The sequence below is a fragment of the Hyaena hyaena genome, unplaced genomic scaffold (assembly GCF_003009895.1).
Source record: "Hyaena hyaena isolate Hyena2069 unplaced genomic scaffold, ASM300989v1 scaffold_724, whole genome shotgun sequence".
In the NCBI taxonomy this organism is placed as follows: domain Eukaryota; kingdom Metazoa; phylum Chordata; class Mammalia; order Carnivora; family Hyaenidae; genus Hyaena; species Hyaena hyaena.
In genome coordinates, this window is record NW_024081354.1 from 620,654 (window position 1) to 639,442 (window position 18,789).

At 44.2% G+C, this 18,789-nt stretch overlaps 3 protein-coding genes across 4 annotated transcripts in view; 1 reads left to right on the forward strand and 2 right to left on the reverse strand.

The window, feature by feature from the left end:
• Positions 1-1,890: 1,890 nt before the first annotated feature.
• LOC120220684 lies at positions 1,891-14,706 on the reverse strand. Its single transcript, XM_039217806.1, is given in 12 exon segments — positions 1,891-1,986; positions 8,771-8,932; positions 9,574-9,722; positions 11,098-11,294; positions 11,296-11,359; positions 11,362-11,392; positions 11,425-12,059; positions 12,062-12,193; positions 12,296-13,288; positions 13,291-13,567; positions 13,569-14,626; positions 14,676-14,706. Coding segments are annotated over 12 exon segments (3,825 nt in total).
• Positions 8,016-18,789, forward strand: part of CASP10 (caspase 10) — a 50,151-nt gene continuing 39,377 nt past the window's right edge. Inside the window, exons 1-2 of one of the 2 annotated variants that reach the window (XM_039217812.1) lie at positions 8,016-8,164; positions 8,680-8,788. The gene's annotated coding sequence lies outside the window, so the exon portion shown is untranslated. The remainder of the gene's footprint in view (positions 8,165-8,679; positions 8,789-18,789) is intronic. The other variant, XM_039217813.1, reaches the window with a different exon arrangement.
• Positions 14,921-16,058, reverse strand: LOC120220685. The gene is given in 3 exon segments (XM_039217807.1): positions 14,921-15,460; positions 15,463-15,732; positions 15,735-16,058. Coding segments are annotated over 3 exon segments (1,134 nt in total).

Here is an 18,789-nt window from a genome sequence, read left to right on the forward strand (position 1 = left end):
TACTACGATATGCCACGCAGAAGATCGATTGAAATTACGTCTGAGGGGAGTTCTCTGTGCCTCTTGTATTTCAAAGTTTACTTCCTTTCCCAGGTTGGGGAAGTTCTCTGCTATAATTTGTTCCAGGACTCCTTCAGCACCTTTCCCTCTCTCTTCCTCTTCTGGGATTCCTATGATATGGATATTATTGCGTTTAACCATATCGCTGAGCTCTCGAACCATGTTCCTGGTTCAGTTTGTCTCTTTTGTTATGTTTCTTGTTTTTCTATAATGGTGTCTTCTAAATCACTTATTCTCCTTTCTGCCTCTTCAGTCCGTGCATTGGATGCCTCCAATATATTATGTATCTCATTTATCGCATTTTTTAATTCATCATGTCTATTTTTATGCTCCATGCTGTTTGTAGCCATAGTTTCTTTGATGTCTTCTATTCTTTTTTCAAGCCCAGCGATTAATTTTATGATTACTGTTGTAAAATCTTGTTCAGTTATGCTGCTTATATCTGTTTTGAGCAGTTCTTTAGCTGTCAATTCTTCTTGGAATTTCTTTGGAATTTCCTTTCATCATTTTGGTTAGCTTTCTATCTCTTGTTAGTTTTAAAAACTTTTTATGCTCTCTGCACCTGTGAGCGCTCTTGTACCCAAGAGACTCTTTGACTGTCCAGGGCCTATCCTTTCAGAAAATGTTTTTTGAATGGTATCTCTTGGTCTCTCCTGTTGAGACCTTAGTTATTTTATTTTCTGTTATTCTTATAGATAATGTAGTGGTATTTGGGACTTTCCACCATGTGTACTTTGGCTTGTTTGTTGAGGAAGCCCTGGAGAAGAAAACAGACAGACAAAGACACAGGGAGCAGAGGCACACTAATGCACAGACAAATCCAACTAACATGCAAACCGAGAGGGAAAACGAAAAAGTTAAGAGAAAAGATGGAGGAGGGAAGGCAAATAATAGAAAATAAAAAATACAAAAAAAGTCAAAAAGAAGAAAAGAAAAGGAAAAAAGAAGAAAACCGATGGACAAAGAACAGTTTAAAGCATATAACCAGATTTCCCAGCTGCAATTAAATAGCCGGGTGTATGTAGTGCTGGTTGAAGAGCATAGAGAAAGAGAGAGACAGGGCGGGGATGAGGCAAAATTGGAAATAGATGAACAGGCAGAAGGGATAAAAAGCTTTTTTCAAAGAGCTAAAGGGTGGAATATGGTTGGAGAGGTGAGAGAAGGACGCTGGTGTTATCCAGAGAAACTATACAGTCTAATTACTCCTGAGAGAATGAGATGAAAAGGTAGGTAGGTGTAGAATTTACATCTACAGAATGGACTAAATGCGACTGTTTAAGCAAGTCGGTGACCAGAATTAATCAGGTCAGTGTTTCGGAAAAAAGAGAAAAAAGAAAAAAAGAGGAGGGCAGCTCTCTAGCAGTGATGAGCGTGGTTTGATCCAATGTGTCAGGCAGGAGTTCTGCCTTGGTAGTTGTGGGTAGGAGAATGGTGGTGCTCCAGTCCCTTATTGAACCAAGCGCTGCACCTCACTTTTTGGGTGTGTAAACTCCCCATGCCGGGGGCACAGCCAAAGTGGGTCGCGCTCTTTAACCCAGGCCAGGCCTAGTTTCCAAATCCCAGTCCGCGCGCCCCACTGAAATTGCCGTTGTCACCACCTCGCAGGCAATCCCTTCAGGGCGATTCCAAGCCTCTTGCCTAGCCCTGGGGATGGAGCCAGAATCGCCGCTCCCTTCTCCTCCGGGTCGGGTTGGCGAGCAAGGACAGTGGTTTGCCTGGGGGGGTGCCTCAGGTGCGCTGGAGAGGGGGAAACCGGGTCCCTCTGTGTCTCATCACCCAAATCACGAACTCGTGGGCAAATCTCCCAGTTTTAAGCCCTTCACCTCCCCTCTAGGGATCCAGCCGAGCCAGGAGCACGAAGGAGCGGTCGGCGTGCAGCCCTTCTAGGACGAGTTGGTGCGTGGGGATTTGGCGCCCACGATCCTTCTGTGCCCCGAGTGGAGGTTTTTCTGTTCCCCAGTGACAGGAACCGTGTCTTGAGTAGTTTCAGCCTCTCTCTTTCCCCTCTCACTCCCCGCAGAGGGGGATCGCCCCCGTCCCTCTGAGTCTCTGATCCCGGCCCGATTTTATCTTCCCCAGTTCACACTCACCGTTAGAAGGCTTTCTCAGTGTGTTCTGCGTCCTTTTTCTCCCAATCTCTTGGATTCTGTCTCTTCTATGTATTCTTGTTATAGTCTAATTTCTATTTTTATTTTGAAATAAAAAGTAGTAATATGATATCTTGTATTCTATTGAGGATTCAATTTTGAAAATCTTTTACATTAACGTGTGCCTTCTTGATGAACTATTGTATCATTCAAAATGTCTAGATGCAAGTAATGAGAGACCTAATAACTAACAACAAAAATATCAAGTTTTTTGTTTGTTTGTTTGTTTATGCTCATTAAGCAAAAGGTCCAGAGATAGGGGTATAGTTTCTGGCTTGGTTAAGTCACTGATTCAATGATGTCATCAGGACTTGGTGCTTTCTATCTGTCCTCTCTGTACTTTCTGTATTTTGCCTTTTATTTTCAGATTTGTCATCTAATGACTGCAAGATGGCTACAGGTCCAAATCGCACCCAAATGACAGAAGAGAAAACACATCTTCTTTGTGTTCCTTCTTAAGAGCAAAGGAAAATTTCCCTAGAAGCCTTCCTCCCCAATTGTTTCTTTTCCTTACTTCTCATTGGCTAGAATTACATGACATGCCTATTCTTAAACCAGTATTTGGCAGAGGGAATAGGATCACCATGGCTGGTTTATACAAGCCCAGCTTCAATCTACTGGGCTGGAGAGGGGTTCAGCTCCCATGAGGCACACGGTCTCCAAAATGAAAAAGTGGAGCATGGAGTGACTCTGTGGATAGCCAACCATAATGCATGCCAAAAGAATGAGAACATCCATTTTATGATCAAAGAAACCGAGGCACACAGTTTTTAAATGGCTTTTTCCCAAACCTTGGAAAAAACAAACAAACCAACCAGTGGTAGTGCTAGATCTAGAATGTTCACCACTAGCCTATCATCTGGTGTTCTTTAGAAATTACACAAACATTGGAAATGCGTAGCATCATTTCAGAGAAGGCATCGTACTCCTCTCTGCTGTTTATGAGAGTCATTATTTTACCTTTCCAGCCTCTATCCTCTCCCCACAGACAGGTGGCATGGCCACGTATCTTCCCTTATCCCACCTTCCTGGCATGGTGAAAATATAGAGCTTGGCAAATAAGCATCTTTTCTTTCCTAACTTCTCTTTCCCTTCCATCTTTTTAAACAATAATTTATTAGATTATACTTTGTCATCTGTTTACTTTTACCCCTTTGCCTTTTTTGTCTTTGTATAACATTATTCTTAACACAACCAATCCCTAGGTCCCAAAGAGAAGAATGCTAAGTGTTTGCTTGGGTGTTTTGCTCACTGGCAAGTAGTCTGGGTTGGAGTAAAGAGGGATTATGATTTCAGGCCTAGGCTGACAAAATGATAGGAATAATGCCTTGCCTTCCCTTGCTTACTTAAATGAGAGAGCTCTTATGGGCATACCCACTGGGGGAGTCTATTCTTCCCTTCCCTCCCCACCCCCGACAAACCCTTGATAGGTATGTACAGGGCAGATCCAGCCATGGGGGATGTTCAGTCATCAAAGAAGATGTCTAGTCATGGGTGGATGTCCAGCCATGACTGCGAATGTCCAGCCCAGTCATGGGAGGTAGAATACATAATCATAGATGGAGATTTCCAGCTGTGGGTAATTGGTAGGATGTTCTGACATGGATGGAGATGTCTAGCCATAGGAAGATATCTATATGTTGGCAGAATGTCTAGCCATTGGTGGGGAACCAATGTCTAGCTATATATGGGAACATTCCACCATAATTAGGATGTTCAGTCATGGATGGGGCGTCCAGTAATGGAAAGAGGGTCAGCCAGGGGTTGATACTTAGCTATGATTGGGCATTCCAGCCATGAATAAAGGTGTCTGTCATCAGTTCAGCTAAACTGGAAAGAGTTGAGCTGACAGGTGTCAGGGTAGATTTCCTGGCTGTCACCTTGAAGCCCTTAGGGAAAGAGGAAGACAGGAGAGTACTTGGGCCACTTGAGCCTGATATGGCAGTCTGCCAATAAAGGACTTGTTATAACTGCTTTGGTGATGCCATGTGAAGATCACTATTACCATTATATCACACTATGGGGAACTTATTTTGGAAATATTGAATCAAACCTTGTAAAGTGTGTAGGATTTTGAGATGGAGGAGAGAATATGTTGTAGGTGAGGAGACAAAGCAAGTGAAGGGACAGGGGGAATGCAAGGCATGTTTTAGAAAATTTGACTGTAACTTTTAGCTGGCATAGAGAGAATGTGAGCAATGGTGAGTGCTGAGCCAGGAGGTGGCTATTGTTAGAGCATGGAGAGCCTTCAAAGCCCGCATCTTGGTCTGTTAGTTTTCATGGAAGTTATTTTTCTCACTTGAATAGTGGAGTCTATGACTTTTTCTTTGGTACTTTTGCATATGAGTATTTGATTACTAGAGGCATTTCTTATTCTTTTTCAGAGTATTTTAGTGAAATATTTTAGACATGCTAAAAGAGAATTATATTAGATAACAATATAATGAATACTCATGGTACCTACCACCTCATTTAAATAAAATGTTCTAAAATATATATGAAGACTCTTAAGATATTACTTTAATTATCTTAAAAATAAAAGAGATAAATGCATTAAAATATTTCAAACCTTATGATAGCCCCAAACTGAGAATTAGCTAAGTGTTCAGTAATAAGAATGTGCTTATGATGATATCTCCACTGATAGATATTTTATGTAACCATTAAAATTATGTTTATAAATAATAAGAGCTTACATCAAACTGTTATTAGCTCTTTTTAAAAATTTTTTAATGTTTATTTATTTGTGAGAAAGAGAGAGAGAGAGAGAGACAGAGTGCAAGTGAGGGAGGGGCAAAGAAAGAGGGAGACACAGAATCTGAAGCAGGAGCCAGGGTCTGAGCTGTCAGCACAGAGCCTGACTTGGGGCTCGAACCCACGAACCATGAGATCATGACCTGAGCTGAAGTCAGACACTTAACTGACTGAGCCAGCCAGGTGACCCTGTTATTAGCTCTTCACACAAATAGATAATTACACAAACAGATAAACACAAATAAATGAATTATCTCATTTAATCCTCAGAACAGCTGTATGAGGTAGGTATTATTGTTCTAATTATTTTTCCTCCCATTTCATAGATAAGGAAAATGAGCAAAGTGAATGTTAAGTAGCTTATCCATGATCATCCCATATAGGATATAAACTCAACCCATGAAGAGAGCTACTTTGGGGCCCAAATGCTTAACCAGTTCACAGTATTCTTGACAGAATATCATAATGAGAAAAATGCTTGTATACTCATGTTACCTGGAAAAGAGTACAAAATAGTATGTTTATGGTAACCATGCTTAAATAAAACAGAAAATACCTCCCATAGGAAAACAAAGTGCCAGAAATATTTACAAAGTGGCATATGGATGACAGAACTATGGCTGATATTATTTCTTCTATCTGTTTACCAAATTCTCACTTATATCTGTCTATGTATTTGAGAATATTGACTTTTGTACTATCTAGGTAATTCTTTTCAACTTTCAAGTAGTTGGTTCTTCATCACTAACAAAACTACCCTTCTCTTCTTACTTTTGTCCTTACTTCTCTGTCCCATCTCTAGCCCCTCCTTTCAGAAGTAGAACTCCTCGTCTCAGGGCTGCTTTTCTGAGATACTGGTTAGGACAATTGACTAGTCAACCCCTAGTTGACCAGTACTCCTATCCCTATTCTTTCTCCTGACCTCAACCCTGTTCTATCCCAGTCCCCAATCTCTTCAATCCTCTTTCATGAATAGACCATAGGAGGAGTCACTTGACACCCTCATCTATCTGTAATGTTTGATTTGAGAATCTCTTCTCCTCTGAGATTTTAGGAGCAAGTTTTCAGGATTAAGGATGTTATTTATACCATCAAGAGGTCAGAATTTGAGGCCAGCCTTGTCAATTTGGCTGTGTACAGACCCTGCTTGCTGTCTCCATATATTCATTTTCTTTTTCAGTAGAAACCTTGATTTGCAACTGGGCACAAAGCCTCACAGAAGATAGTCTACTTGTCCAAGCTTAAATTTGTAGCTAGATGTGGTCATGTGTCAAGGTCCTGGCCAATAAGATGTCAACAGTAGAATCATTTGGCAGCTGCTAGAACTTTCCTTAAAAAACAGTTGTTTATTCAGTATGATACTGGCACAAATCGATGAAACAGAATAAAGGGCCCAGAAACAAACCTATGATTATGTGGCCAATTAGTTTAAGACAAAGTAAGAGAGACTATGCAATGGGAAAAAGACAGTTTCTTCTACAAATGGTTTTGGGAAAAGTGGATACCTACATGCAAAAGAATGAAACTGAACCACTTTCCTATACCGTACACAAAAACAAAGTTAAAATGAATTAAGAACCTAAATATGAGACCTGAAACCATAAAAATCCTAGAGGAGAACACAGGTAGTATTTTCTCTGACATTGGCTATAGCAACATTTTTCTAGACATGTCTCCTGAGACAAGGGAAACAAAAGTGAAAATAAACTATTGGAACTACATCAAAATAAAATGCTTCTGAACAGTGAAGACAACAATTAACAAAACTAAAAGGCTACCAGAAGAATGGGAGAAGATATTTGCAAATAAGATATCTAATAAAGGGTTAGGATCCAAAATATATAAAGAATTTATATAACTCAACAGCCAAACACAATCTGATTAAAAATGAGCAGAATACATGAGCAGACATTTCTCCAGAGAAGACATACAGAAGGTCAACAGACATAAAAAGATGCTCAACATCATTGATCATCAGGGAAATGCAAATCAAAACCACAATGAAGTATCACCTCATACCTATCAGAATGGCTGAAATAAAAAAGAGAAGAAATAACAAATGTTGAAGAGGATGTGGAGAAAAAGGAACCCTCATGTACTGTTGATGGGAATGCAAACTGGTGCAGCTACTGTGGAAAACAGTATGGAGGTTCCTCAAAAAATTAAAAATAGAATTATCATATGATCCAGTAATTCCACTACTAAGTATTTACCTAAAGAATACAAGAACACTAATTCAAAAAGAGATATGCACCTCTATGTTTATTGCAGCATTATTTACAATAGCTAAATTATGGAAGCAATCCAAGTGTCCACTGACAAATGAATGGATAAAGAAGATGTGGCATATATATATATATATATATATATATATATATATATAAAACTCATTCATAAAGAGAGTGAAATCTTGCCATTTGCAACAACATAGATTGATTTACAGAGTAAAATGCTAAGTGAAATAAGTCAGTCAGAGAAAGACAAATACCATCTGAATTCACTCATATATGGAACTAAAGAAACAAAACAAACGAAGAAAAAAGAGACAACCCAAAAAACAAACTCTTAAAAGATTTTTTTAAATGTTTATTTATTTTTGAGAGACACAGAGAGAGCATGAGCAGGAGAGGGGAAGAGAAAAAGGGGAAGACATAGAATCCAAAGCAGGCTCTCAGCTCTGAGCTGTCAGCACAGAGCCAACACAGGGCTTGAACTCACAAGTTGCGAGATCATGACCTGAGCTGAGGTTGGATGCTTAACTGACTGAGTCACCCAGTTGCCCATCCCCCCACCAAAACAGACTCTTAAATACAGAGAACAAACTGATGGTTAACATAGGGGAAGGCGGGGGGGTGAAATAGGTGAAAGGAATTAAGAGTATACTTATGATGAGCACTGAGTAATATATAGAATTGTTGAATCACTATATTGTACACCTGAAACTAATATAACTCTGTATGTTAACTATACTAGAATTAAAATTTTAAGAAAGGCAGTTATTTTTTGCCCTTCACCTTTTTATCCCTTCTTCCATCTTGCTGACTAGGATGTGAATGTGATGGCTGGAGCTTTAACTTCCGTCTGGAACTATGAAGATAGCGGCCACACTGTAGGGATAGCTGAGTAGTGAGCAGAAAGGAGCCTTCTTGGATGAGGAGAGAGTCACTATACCAGCCCTAGTCTACCTACCTCTGGACTTTCATGTGAGAGAAAAAAATGTGGGGTTTATATTTATATATTTTTAACCTAACACAGTCCAACTGATCCATTATTATTTGACTAAAATGTTTAGAAGGCAAGAAGTTTCAAAGAAAAATTTGTCTGGATGATTATTTTAATTTTCTAATTATTTTTTAATGTTTGTTTACTTTTTAAAGAGAGAGAGACAGTATGAGCAAGGAAGAGGCAGAGAGAGAGAGAGGGAGAAAGTGTCCCAGGCAGTCTCCACACTGTCAGTGAACAACCTGATGTGGGGCTCAAACTCCTGAACCATGAGATCATGACCTGAACTGAAGTCAGACGCTTAATTGACTGAGTCTCACAGGCATCCTCTTTTGCTCATTTTTGAACTGAGTTGTTTGATTTTTTACTGGTGAATTTTAAGAGTTCTTTGTATATTTTGGATAGAAATCCTTTATAAGATACGTTTTACAAATATTTTCTCTCAGTCTATGGTAGAAGTTTTTAATTCTAAAAAATGAAGTTCTGTTATGCCCAGATCGCGAGACCCCCAAAGACCACCGAGGAGCCCATTCTGATGAAAGCACACGAGGGTCTTCATTCAAGCTCGAGCAGGGACTCCAACACACCCCGATGCAGCAGTGATGGTATGGAGCCCCGAACTCGTGATCGCAGGGCTTTTTATTATGGTTACTGTGGAATTCGGGGTGTTCCAGCTTGGCAGCCTCCTGATAGGTATAGGCTGTCTTGTCAGTACCTGATTGGTTCAGCCCATCTGGCCTGACCACAAACTGCCAACCGGAACGTCCTGGGACATAGGCACCTCTTTAAACTGATTGGCTGTTGCTGTTGTTAGGGAAGTAACTAAGGGCAGGCTGCCTACTTACTTCCTGCGGTTTTTCCTGGGACTGAGTTCAGGCCCAGTTCACTCTCAAGATGGAGGCTTTTTCTAAAATGGAGTCAGTTAGATTTAGGTCTCACATTCCCCCCTTTTCTTGAGACTTCTGTGGACCCAATCATAGGTCCTCTAGGAGCTCGAGGTCACCAGGCCTATCTATGTTTTGGGGATATTGGTATTGTGACCGGAGGACCATTAATTGGATGGCCCCCAAGCGTTCTTTCATAAATATAACTAGTCTATTAAGAATGCAAGGTCCAAAGGTTAGTAACAGCAATAAAATCAATAGGGGGCCTAATAAAGTAGAAATCAGGGTAGTTAGCCAAGGGGAGTTGTTAAACCATTTCTCGAACCAACTCTGGCTCAGCTCATACTCTCTCGTTTTCTTCTGGCCAGGCCTTCTCTTATCTTAGCTAGAGATTCTTTGACTACTCCCGAATGATCAACATAAAAACAGCATTCTTCCCTGAGGGCAGCACATAATCCACCTTGTTGGAGGAATAAAAGGTCTAAGCCCCTTCTGTTCTGCAGTACTGCCTCTGCTAGTGAGGTCAGGGATTCTTGTAAATGGGCAATAGAGTTTTCTAGGTTCTGGATGTCAGCGTCTATGGCCATTCTTAAGTCCTGATAGTTTTTACTTTGGGTTGCTAAGACTGAAATACCGGTCCCTGCTCCTGTCACTCCTAGGCCCAGAAGAACAGTCAGGGTGAGAGTAGTGGTAGGCTCTCTCCTGACCCGCATCAGGTAGCTTGACCCAATCAGGGATGTTATAATTTCTTCATTGGCATGATAGAGAACTCGGGGCACTAGCTGGAGCAGGACACAGAAGTCTTTGTTATGGTTTAGGACTGCACCATGTACACAAGGGGTGAGTCCTGTAGAGCAGGCCCACCATCCTTGGTCTGGTGGGATTATGTATCCATCGTCCCTAATCTGTTCAGTTTGATTGCAAAGGTGTGAATGTGAAGCCGGGACTTATCCTATGCATAGGCCCTGTCCCATTATAGACTGTAGGGTTAGCCTACTGGTGCTGGCCTGTTGCCATTGGCACTCAGAGGACTCATTAGAAGTGTGATATTGGCCCAAGATGGCTATTGCCTCATAATAGGGGGGCTTGGGATTATAGCATAACTAACAGGACTCAGTTAAATCAGGCTTGGAAGAGTTAAGAACATTAAAAGTATGGACCATCAGGTCCCATAAGGGCTCTGGCTCTGGTTCCTTGAGGACGGTGGTTCTTACGGATTTAGGTGGCAGGGTAATGGGAGTAAAGTGGGGTTGTCTGGGGGTCGGGCTCCCCAGAATAGGTGCCGCGCTGTTAGGGCTTTTTTTAGGAGCTCTTGTAGGTATTTCACGACTAAGACTAGGACCCTCACTAGGGGCTTTGGTAGATTTTGGCTTTAGGCTTGGTTGGGGCGCATGGGGCGCCAGAATCTGTTTTGGGCCTATTGGGATTGGCGGCCCACATGAGATAGGGCTTTGAACTGAGTCGGATGGTGAAAAGGGCCCCTGTTAGATCCCAAGTTCCGGCCCATACATCCTTAACCCCCAGGTTTTTCCTGATACCCAGCCAGGGGCCGACTTTTCTTTAGATGTAAACTGTATGACTCTGGGGTTACATTTTTGGTTACCTTGACAGTTTTTATACCATTGTGAGTCTGCTCTATAACTATCTTTTGGCCGGTGATCTTTTCGATTCACTTTGATGAGGTCATCTTTGAAAGGCGCTGACCACCAGATATCCCCAGTGCTGACACAGGCCCAGGACCAACAATAAAATCGGTCGCCCCCCTGACATCTCTGTCTCCAGGATCGATCCCCGTTTTTGTGTCCTGGACAAATGTAAAAGTAATTTTGTTTAAAAAGGTTACTAGATGGGCCTGCTGGTTTGAGGTCTTGTAGGTCAAGGGTGAGGTTTGGGAACCAGGTGTTTACGGGAGTAATTTTAGACAGTTGTACTAAAACATCTCCCGAGGAAGTATCTGTAAGGGTCCAGGTTAGGTTAAGGGGCTGGTGAGGGTTTCGGTTTTGGTTGGCCTGACAAGGCAGAGTACATACGGTTAGTAGTCCTAGTATTAAAAGCCAGTTCATGTTTTCCGTGTAGTTTGAGCTTTAGTGGATTCTCTGGGTCCTTGAAGGCCCTCCAGTCTAGATTTGGAGCCAGGTAGTCATCCCTGTTGGCAAACGGGTCAGCTGGTTTGGCGTGGGTGTAGTGGACCCAGGCAGCAATGCCGTCTACTTTCAGGGCCATTGGTCAGTAGCACAACATAAGTTCCCTTCCAGCGTGATTCCAAGTTGCCCTGGCGGTGCCTCTTCACATCACCGTGAAGTCACCAGGGCGGTACCTGTGTGGCTCCGGAGGTGGACCTGTTTCATAGAGGGCACCAGTTTAGGCCAAACACGTTTATGAACCCATTGGAGGACTCTGAGGTCTCGGAGGAGACGGGCTTCTTCGAACTCCTCAATGGCCTCATGCTGTAGGCGGGGTATGATAGGGGGTGCTTTACTAAACATGATCTCAAATGGAGTCAATCTCATTGGATATGGGGAATTACGCACCCTATATAGGGCAAAGGGGAGGAGGACCACCCAGTCACCGCCAGTCTCAAGGGTCAAATTGGTAAGGGTCTCTTTTAAGGTTTTATTCATCCTTTCTACCTGTCCTGAGCTCTGGGGTCAATAAGCACAGTGTAATTTCCAAATAATCCCCAGGGTCGTGGCTAGGTTCTGACTTACCTTGGACACAAAAGCCGGTCCATTATCTGACCCTATCATCTGAGGAAATCCATACCTTGGTAGGATGTCTTCTAGCAGCTTCTTAGCCACCACATGTGCAGTCTCGTGTTTGGTGGGATATGCCTCAGTCCATCCTGAAAAAGTGTCTACAAAGACCAGTAAGTCCCTGTAGCCATACCTGCCAGGTTTTACCTCAGTAAAGTCAGTTTCCCAGTAGGCCCCTGGGCGTCTCCCTCTTTGACGTGTTCCAAAATTATGGAGGTTCCGGGTAGCGTTTGAATAAATTTGCTGACAATTTATTCAATTTTGGAGTTGGCATCTTTAATTTTAATGTGTGACTGTCTAACCAGGTCTTGTAGTCTTCTCTGTCCCATGTGGGATGCTCGGTGTATTTTTGACAGAACCCTTATTCCCATTTCTTCGGGCAGGATGATTTTGTTATCTGAGGACCTCCACCAGCCCTTAAGGCATTGGGTCATAGGCAGTCCTTTAATCCATTGTAGGTCCTCGAGTGAATAACGAGGAGTCTCTGGTAGGTTGGGGCCCCCCAGATCTATGACTTTGACTGTCAGGGCCGGGGTGCCTTTGAGGGCCGCTTCTTTAGCAGCTCGGTCAGCCATATTGTTGCCTCTGGCCGTCTCAGTTATGTCCTTTTGATGGCCTGCACAATGGATGATAGCTAGTTTTTTCCGGAGCCAAAAAGCTTTGAGGAGAGCTAGGATCTCCTTTTTATTTTTAATAGTCTTTCCCTCGGCCGTGAGGAGCCCCCTTTCTCTATAAATTGCCCCATGGATTTGAGTGGTGGCGAAAGCGTATAGACCGTCTGTGTAGACATTTAGTTTTCTCCCCTTCCCTAGAGTTAAAGCTTTAGTGAGCACAATTAGCTCAGCCTTCTGTGCTGAGGTCCCGGCTGGCAGGGGCTCCATCCAAATGACTTTTTCAGTGGATACTACTGCGGCCCCGGCATACCTCAGTCCTTGATGTATGAAGCTACTGCTGTCTGTGTACCAGGTGACTTCTGCATCTGGCAACGGGATGTCCTGCAGGTCCGGATGGGTGGCATGAATATGGGCCAGGATCTCGGCACAGTCATGGAGGGGAGCCTCTATGTCCGGGTCAGGCAGCAATGTAGCTGGGTTCAGGGTGGCCAGGGCCTGGAAAATAATTCTGGTAGGGTTGAGTAGCAGTGTCTGAGAATGGATCATGCGGGCATTACTGAGCCATCAATCTGGTGCTTGCTTTAGAACTCCCTCTATTGCATGAGGGGTGGTGACGGCCAGCTCTTGCCCCGTAGACAATTTATCTGTATCCTTAACCAGCAGGGCCACAGCCGCAATCATGCGGAGACATGGCGGCCAACCGAATGCCACCGGGTCCAGTTTCTTGGAGAGGTAGGCCACAGGCTGGCGCCAGGGGCCCAAAGTTTGGGTGAGGACCCCTATGGCAATGCCTTTATGTTTATCAACAAATAAATGGAAGGGCTTGGTGATGTCTGGCAACCCTAAAGCGGGGCTGACAGTAAGGCCAGTTTCAAGGTGTCAAATGCCTGCTGGTGTTTTTTGGTCCATGTCCAAATGGTACCGGGCTTTTCCTTGGTTGCCTCATAGAGTGGATGTGCCCTTTCAGCGAACCCAGGGATCCAAAGCCGACAGAACCCCGCCGATCCCAGGAATTCCCTTACCTGCCAAGCATTAGTGGGGGTAGGGATCCTCAGGACCATTTCCTTTCTTGCAGGGGATAGCCAGCGCTTGCCTCCTTTTAGGATATATACTAAATACTGGACTTCTTTTTTTACAAATTTGGGCCTTCTTGGCTGAAGCCCGATATCCCAGTTCTCCCAGAGTTTGGAGTAATTGTTCAGTGCCGGTCAGGCAGGCATCTCGGTCTTGAGCGGCTATCAAGAGATCATCTACGTATTGCGAAAGAGTTATCTGGGGGTGTTGGGAACGAAACTCACCCAGGTCTTTGTGTAAGGCCTCATCGAAGATGGTGGGGGAGTTTTTGAACCTCTGGAGCAACCGGGTCCAAGTCTATTGTCCATTTGTGCCATGCTTGGGATAGGTCCATTCAAAGGCAAAGTATTCCTGGCTGTTTGGGGCCAAGGGGAGACTAAAGAAAGCATCTTTTAGATCCAGGGTGGTGTACCAGATATGAGTCGGTGGAAGGGTGCTTAACAGGGTGTATGGATTGGGCACTGTGGGATGGATGTCCATGACTCACTTGTTGACTTCTCTTAGGTCTTGGACGGGCTGGTAATCATTAGAGTGGGGCTTATGAACTGGCAACAGGGGTGTGTTGCAGGCCAATTGGCAAGGCTGTAACACCCCTAAGTCCAGTAATCGTCTGATGTGGGGAGTTATCCCTCTTTTGGCTTCTAGGGTCATGGGGTATTGCTGGACTCTGACCGGTTTGGTTCCTGGCTTGAGTTCAATGAGGATTGGGGCCCAATGCTTGGCCAATCCCATGCCACCTGTTTCGGCCCATGCTGTTGGGAACCTCTGTAGCCAGGACTGCATGTCTGGCTCTGTTGGCCAAGGTTCCTCATGCAGGCGATATTCATCTGCCAGCCCTACAGTAAGGAAGTGTATGGGTTGTCCTGTCCGGTCTAACACTTTTGTCCCTTCAGGGGAGAAATGGATTTGTGCCCCCCGTTTTCTCAATAAATTATGGCCCAGAAGGGGGTAGGGGCACTCTGGGATGACCATAAATGAGTGGGATACCCGACCCACGCCCAAATCCACAGTTCTTCGGGTAGTCCATGGGTATTGTTTGACTCCTGTCGCTCCTTGGACCCATGACCTTTTGGTTGACAGTGGGCCCCCGGGCTGTAGGAGTACAGAATGTTGGGCCCCTGTATTGACTAGGAAGTCTGTAGATTTCCCCTCCACTTGTAAGGTTACCCTGGGCTCGGGGAGGGGCACTGAACCCCATCCCCTCTAGTCACTGTCTTCTCCCATAACTAGGATGGGGGCCTTAGGTTTTGGTTTCTTGTTGGGACAATCCTTGACCCAGTGCCCCTCTTCTCTGCAATAGGCACATTGGTTGAGGCCCACGCAGGGTTTTCTCCAATCCCTTTTGGTTTCCTCCTTACTCTGTTCTAGGGAGGCCAGTTGCTTGAGACGGTGTTTTCGGTTGTCTGGATCTGCTATGGCAGCCAGCAGTATCTTTGCCAGGTCCAGGTTCTGTCTCTTTTCAGCCCTAATTTGTTATTTTCTGCACTTTCCCTGTTATTATATACTCTCTCTGCCACAACTACTAAATCTTGGAGACTCTTTTCTACAAGTCTTTCTAACTTTTGAAGCTTGAGGCAGATATCGGGAGCTTCTTGGTTAATGAAAGCCATGGCCACTGCCGATTTACTGGATTTGGCTTCCGGATCCATGGGAGTGTACTGGCGAAAGGCTTCCATTATTCTTTCAAGGAAGGCTGTGGGGCTTTCCTTGGAACTCTGACTAACATTATAAACCTTGGCCATGTTAGTGGGCTTGTGAGCTGCAGCCCTGAGACCTGCCAATAGAGCCTGGCGGTACCCTAGGAGGCACTCCTTACCTTCTGCTGTGTTGTAGTCCCAATCTGGGTGGGTGAGGGGGAAGTGGGCGTCAATACATGCCTGGTCCATTGTGGGGACCCCAGTGGGGCCAGGAACTAATTTCCTGGCCTCACTCTGGATGCGTTCTTGTTCCTCAGGGTGGTGAAGAGAACCTGCAACAATTGCTGACAATCATCCCAGGTGGGCTGATGAGTAAAAAGGACAGTTTCCAACAAATTAATAAGGGATCTAGGATTCTCAGAAAAGGTAGCATTCTGAGATCTCCACTTATAGAGATCACTAGTGGCAAATGGCCAATAGTGGTGTGGCTGATTGCCTTGGGCATCAGGGGGGCCCGTGGCCCTCAGGGGGAGGACAGTGGAGTCGGGTCCTTCTGGGGTCGCGCCGCAGCGGCTCCTTGTCCCCCGGGGGCGGGGCCTCGATTCAGTCCCGTGGCCGGGGCCGAGGGGCCAGCCGGTGGCTCCGGTGGTAGCTCCGGCGGGGCTGCTGCTGCTGCTTCATTGACAGCGGGCTGTAAAGGGGATTGGTATAGGGGTGGAAAAATCAACTCTTCCTCCGTTTCTCCCTGCAAAACGGGATAAAGAGAAGCTGAGGGTTTAGACTCAGGTTGTTGGGAGTTAGCCTTTCGGGGCGGCACCTGTTTCTCAGAAGTAACTAAAACAGGGGCCGATGCAGAGGAGGGCGACACCTGGGGAGGTAAAAAATGTTTAAGCCATGGAGGGGGATCATCCATCAAGTCGGCCCAGACTACAATGTATGGAACCTGGTTCGGGTGGCCCGTGCGGGGCCGAAAGACCTGCTGTTCTACTTGGTGCAAAGAGTCTGAAATTTTCTCTTTTTAACTTTCACAGAGAGATTGTGCACTTGAGCTCTGATATCCTTGAAGTGAGTGAGCAACAGGTCTAGGGGTTTAGAGGGTGTCTGTCCCATTTTGTCAGTCTCAGTCGCCCAGTAATAAAAGTCCAACAGACACAACTGACAGCCATAGACACACACAGAGAGACAGATAACAAAGTTCGCCGCCCACAGACACACACACACACAGTGACAGATAACAAAGTTCGCCACGGAAAAGAAACTGAACTGAAACTGGGACGAAGGCTTTTGGTTGGATCGTGGGCACAACCTGCCTTGTCCCTCTGAACCAATACAGAATACAGGTTAGGGGCAGTCTGCTGGACACTTTGTCCTCTCTGATACAGAAGGAGCCTGGAACGTCTTCCAGGTCTCCTGCACCTGTGGCCCCCAGCGCATCCGCCTTGACCGCCTTTGGTCGCCTAATACAGATGTGTCTCAAAACCAGAGTTACACAGACGAACACAACAGAAAGAGATTCTTACCAGCTGGTTGACCCTCTGGTTCGGGGGTCCTGGGGGGGTCTTGGGGGATCCTGGACGAGCCCCCAAATGTTATGCCCAGATGGCGAGACCCCCAAAGACCACCGAGGAGCCGATTCCAATGAAAGTAGATGGTCTTTATTCAAGCTCGAGCAGGGACTCCAACACACCCCGACGCAGCGGTGATGGTATGGAGCCCCGAACTCGTGATCGCAGGGCTTTTTATTTGGTTCGGCCCATCTGGCCTGACCACAAACTGCCAACCGGAACGTCTTGGGACATAGGCACCTCTTTAAACTGATTGGCTGTTGCTGTTGTTAGGGCAGTAACTAAGGGCAGGCTGCGGTTTTTCCTGGGACTGGGTTCGGGCCTAGTTCACTCTCAAGATGGAGGCTTTTTCTAAAATGGAGTCAGTTAGATTTAGGTCTCACAGTTCAACAAATCCATTTTTTTCTCCTGGGTGTGCTTTTGGTGTGTCTCTAAGAAATCATCATTAAACTCAAGATCACCTAAATTTTCTCCTGTGTTATTATCCAGAAGTTGTAGAATTTTGCATTTTACATTTAAGTCTATGATGATTTTGAGTTACTTTTTGTGAAAGATATAAGATTTGTGTCTATATTCCTTTTTTTGTATGTCCACTTGTCCTGGCACTATTTGTTGTATTCCATTGATTTTTCTGTCTATTCTTTTACTAATATGACGCCATTTTGATCTTTATATTTAAAGTTTTATATTGAGTCTTGCAATACCCAAAGTTGGTAGCATACTGAGAGTTTAAAATAAATGCAGTTGTATTATTTGTTTTATTTTTATACAAAGCACATATTGTAACTTTAAAAAATAAAATAAAAATGGGGCGCCTTGGTGTCTCCGTCAGTTAAGTGTCCGACTTTGGCTCAGGTCATGATCTCATGGTTTGTGAATTTGAGCCCCATGTTTGGGTTCGGATTCTGTCTGTCTGTCTGTCTGTCTGTCTCTGCCTCTCCCCTGCTCGTGCTCTGTCTCTGTCTCTCACTCTCTCAAAGGTAAATACACATTTAAAAAAAATAAAAAATAGGGGGGCCTGGATGACTCAGTTGGTTACACGTCCCACTTTGGCTCAGGTCATGATCTCATGGTTCGTGGGTTTGAGTCCTGCGTCAGGCTCTATGCTGACAGCCAGCTCAGAGCCTGGAGCCTACTTTGGATTCTGTGTCTCCCTCTCTCTCTGACCCTCCCCTGCTCATGCTGTTGCTCTCTTGCGTGCTCTCTCTCTCAGAAATAAATAAAATATTAAAAAAATTAAAATAAAAAATAAAATAAAAATTGCATATTGTAAAAGGTCCAATTTCTTTAATATATAAACACATTTAATGTATTTATTTTAAACATAAATGGCATAATATTTTTTAATAAATTTTTTTTTAATTTTGAGAGAGAGAGAACAAGTAGGTAAGGGACAGAAAGAGGGAGAGACACAGGATCTGAAGCAGGCAGGCTCTGCATTGTCAGCACAGAGCCGGACGTGGGGCTTGAACTCACAAACCACGATATCATGACCTGAGCTGAAACTGGATGCTTAACCGACTGAACCACCCAGGCACCTCCATAAATGGCATAATATTCAACACTGTTCTTTCTTTTCATTCAAGTAGTCATGTCTATATATGTTTTGTATCATATTTAAGTTATTCACAATTTTTCACTATTTAAATGATGATACAAGAAACATCTTTTCTTCCTTATTTGGTAAGAACTTCCTGCCCTAAACCTGGGATTCTCATCCTCTTCTTTGTGTCTCCTTTGGCATAGGTCAGTCTTCTGTCAAGATTAAACATTATTTTAACTATCTTGTATCATTAAACTCTCTCTCTGTCTTTGATCCTTCAGTTTTAAAACACGCTCTGACTCCTCCATCAAATGAAGCCTTTCTCTCTTTAAAAATTTTTTTTAAAAATTTATTTGTTTTGAGAGAGAGAGATAAGGGGACGGGCAGAGAGAGAGAGAGAGAGGGAGACAGAGAATCCCAAGCAGGCTCCTGACTGTCAGTGTGGAGCCCAACTCAGGGCTCAAACCCACAAACAGTGAGATCATGACCTGAGCTGAAATCAAGAGTTGGACACTTAACTAAATGAGCCACTCAGG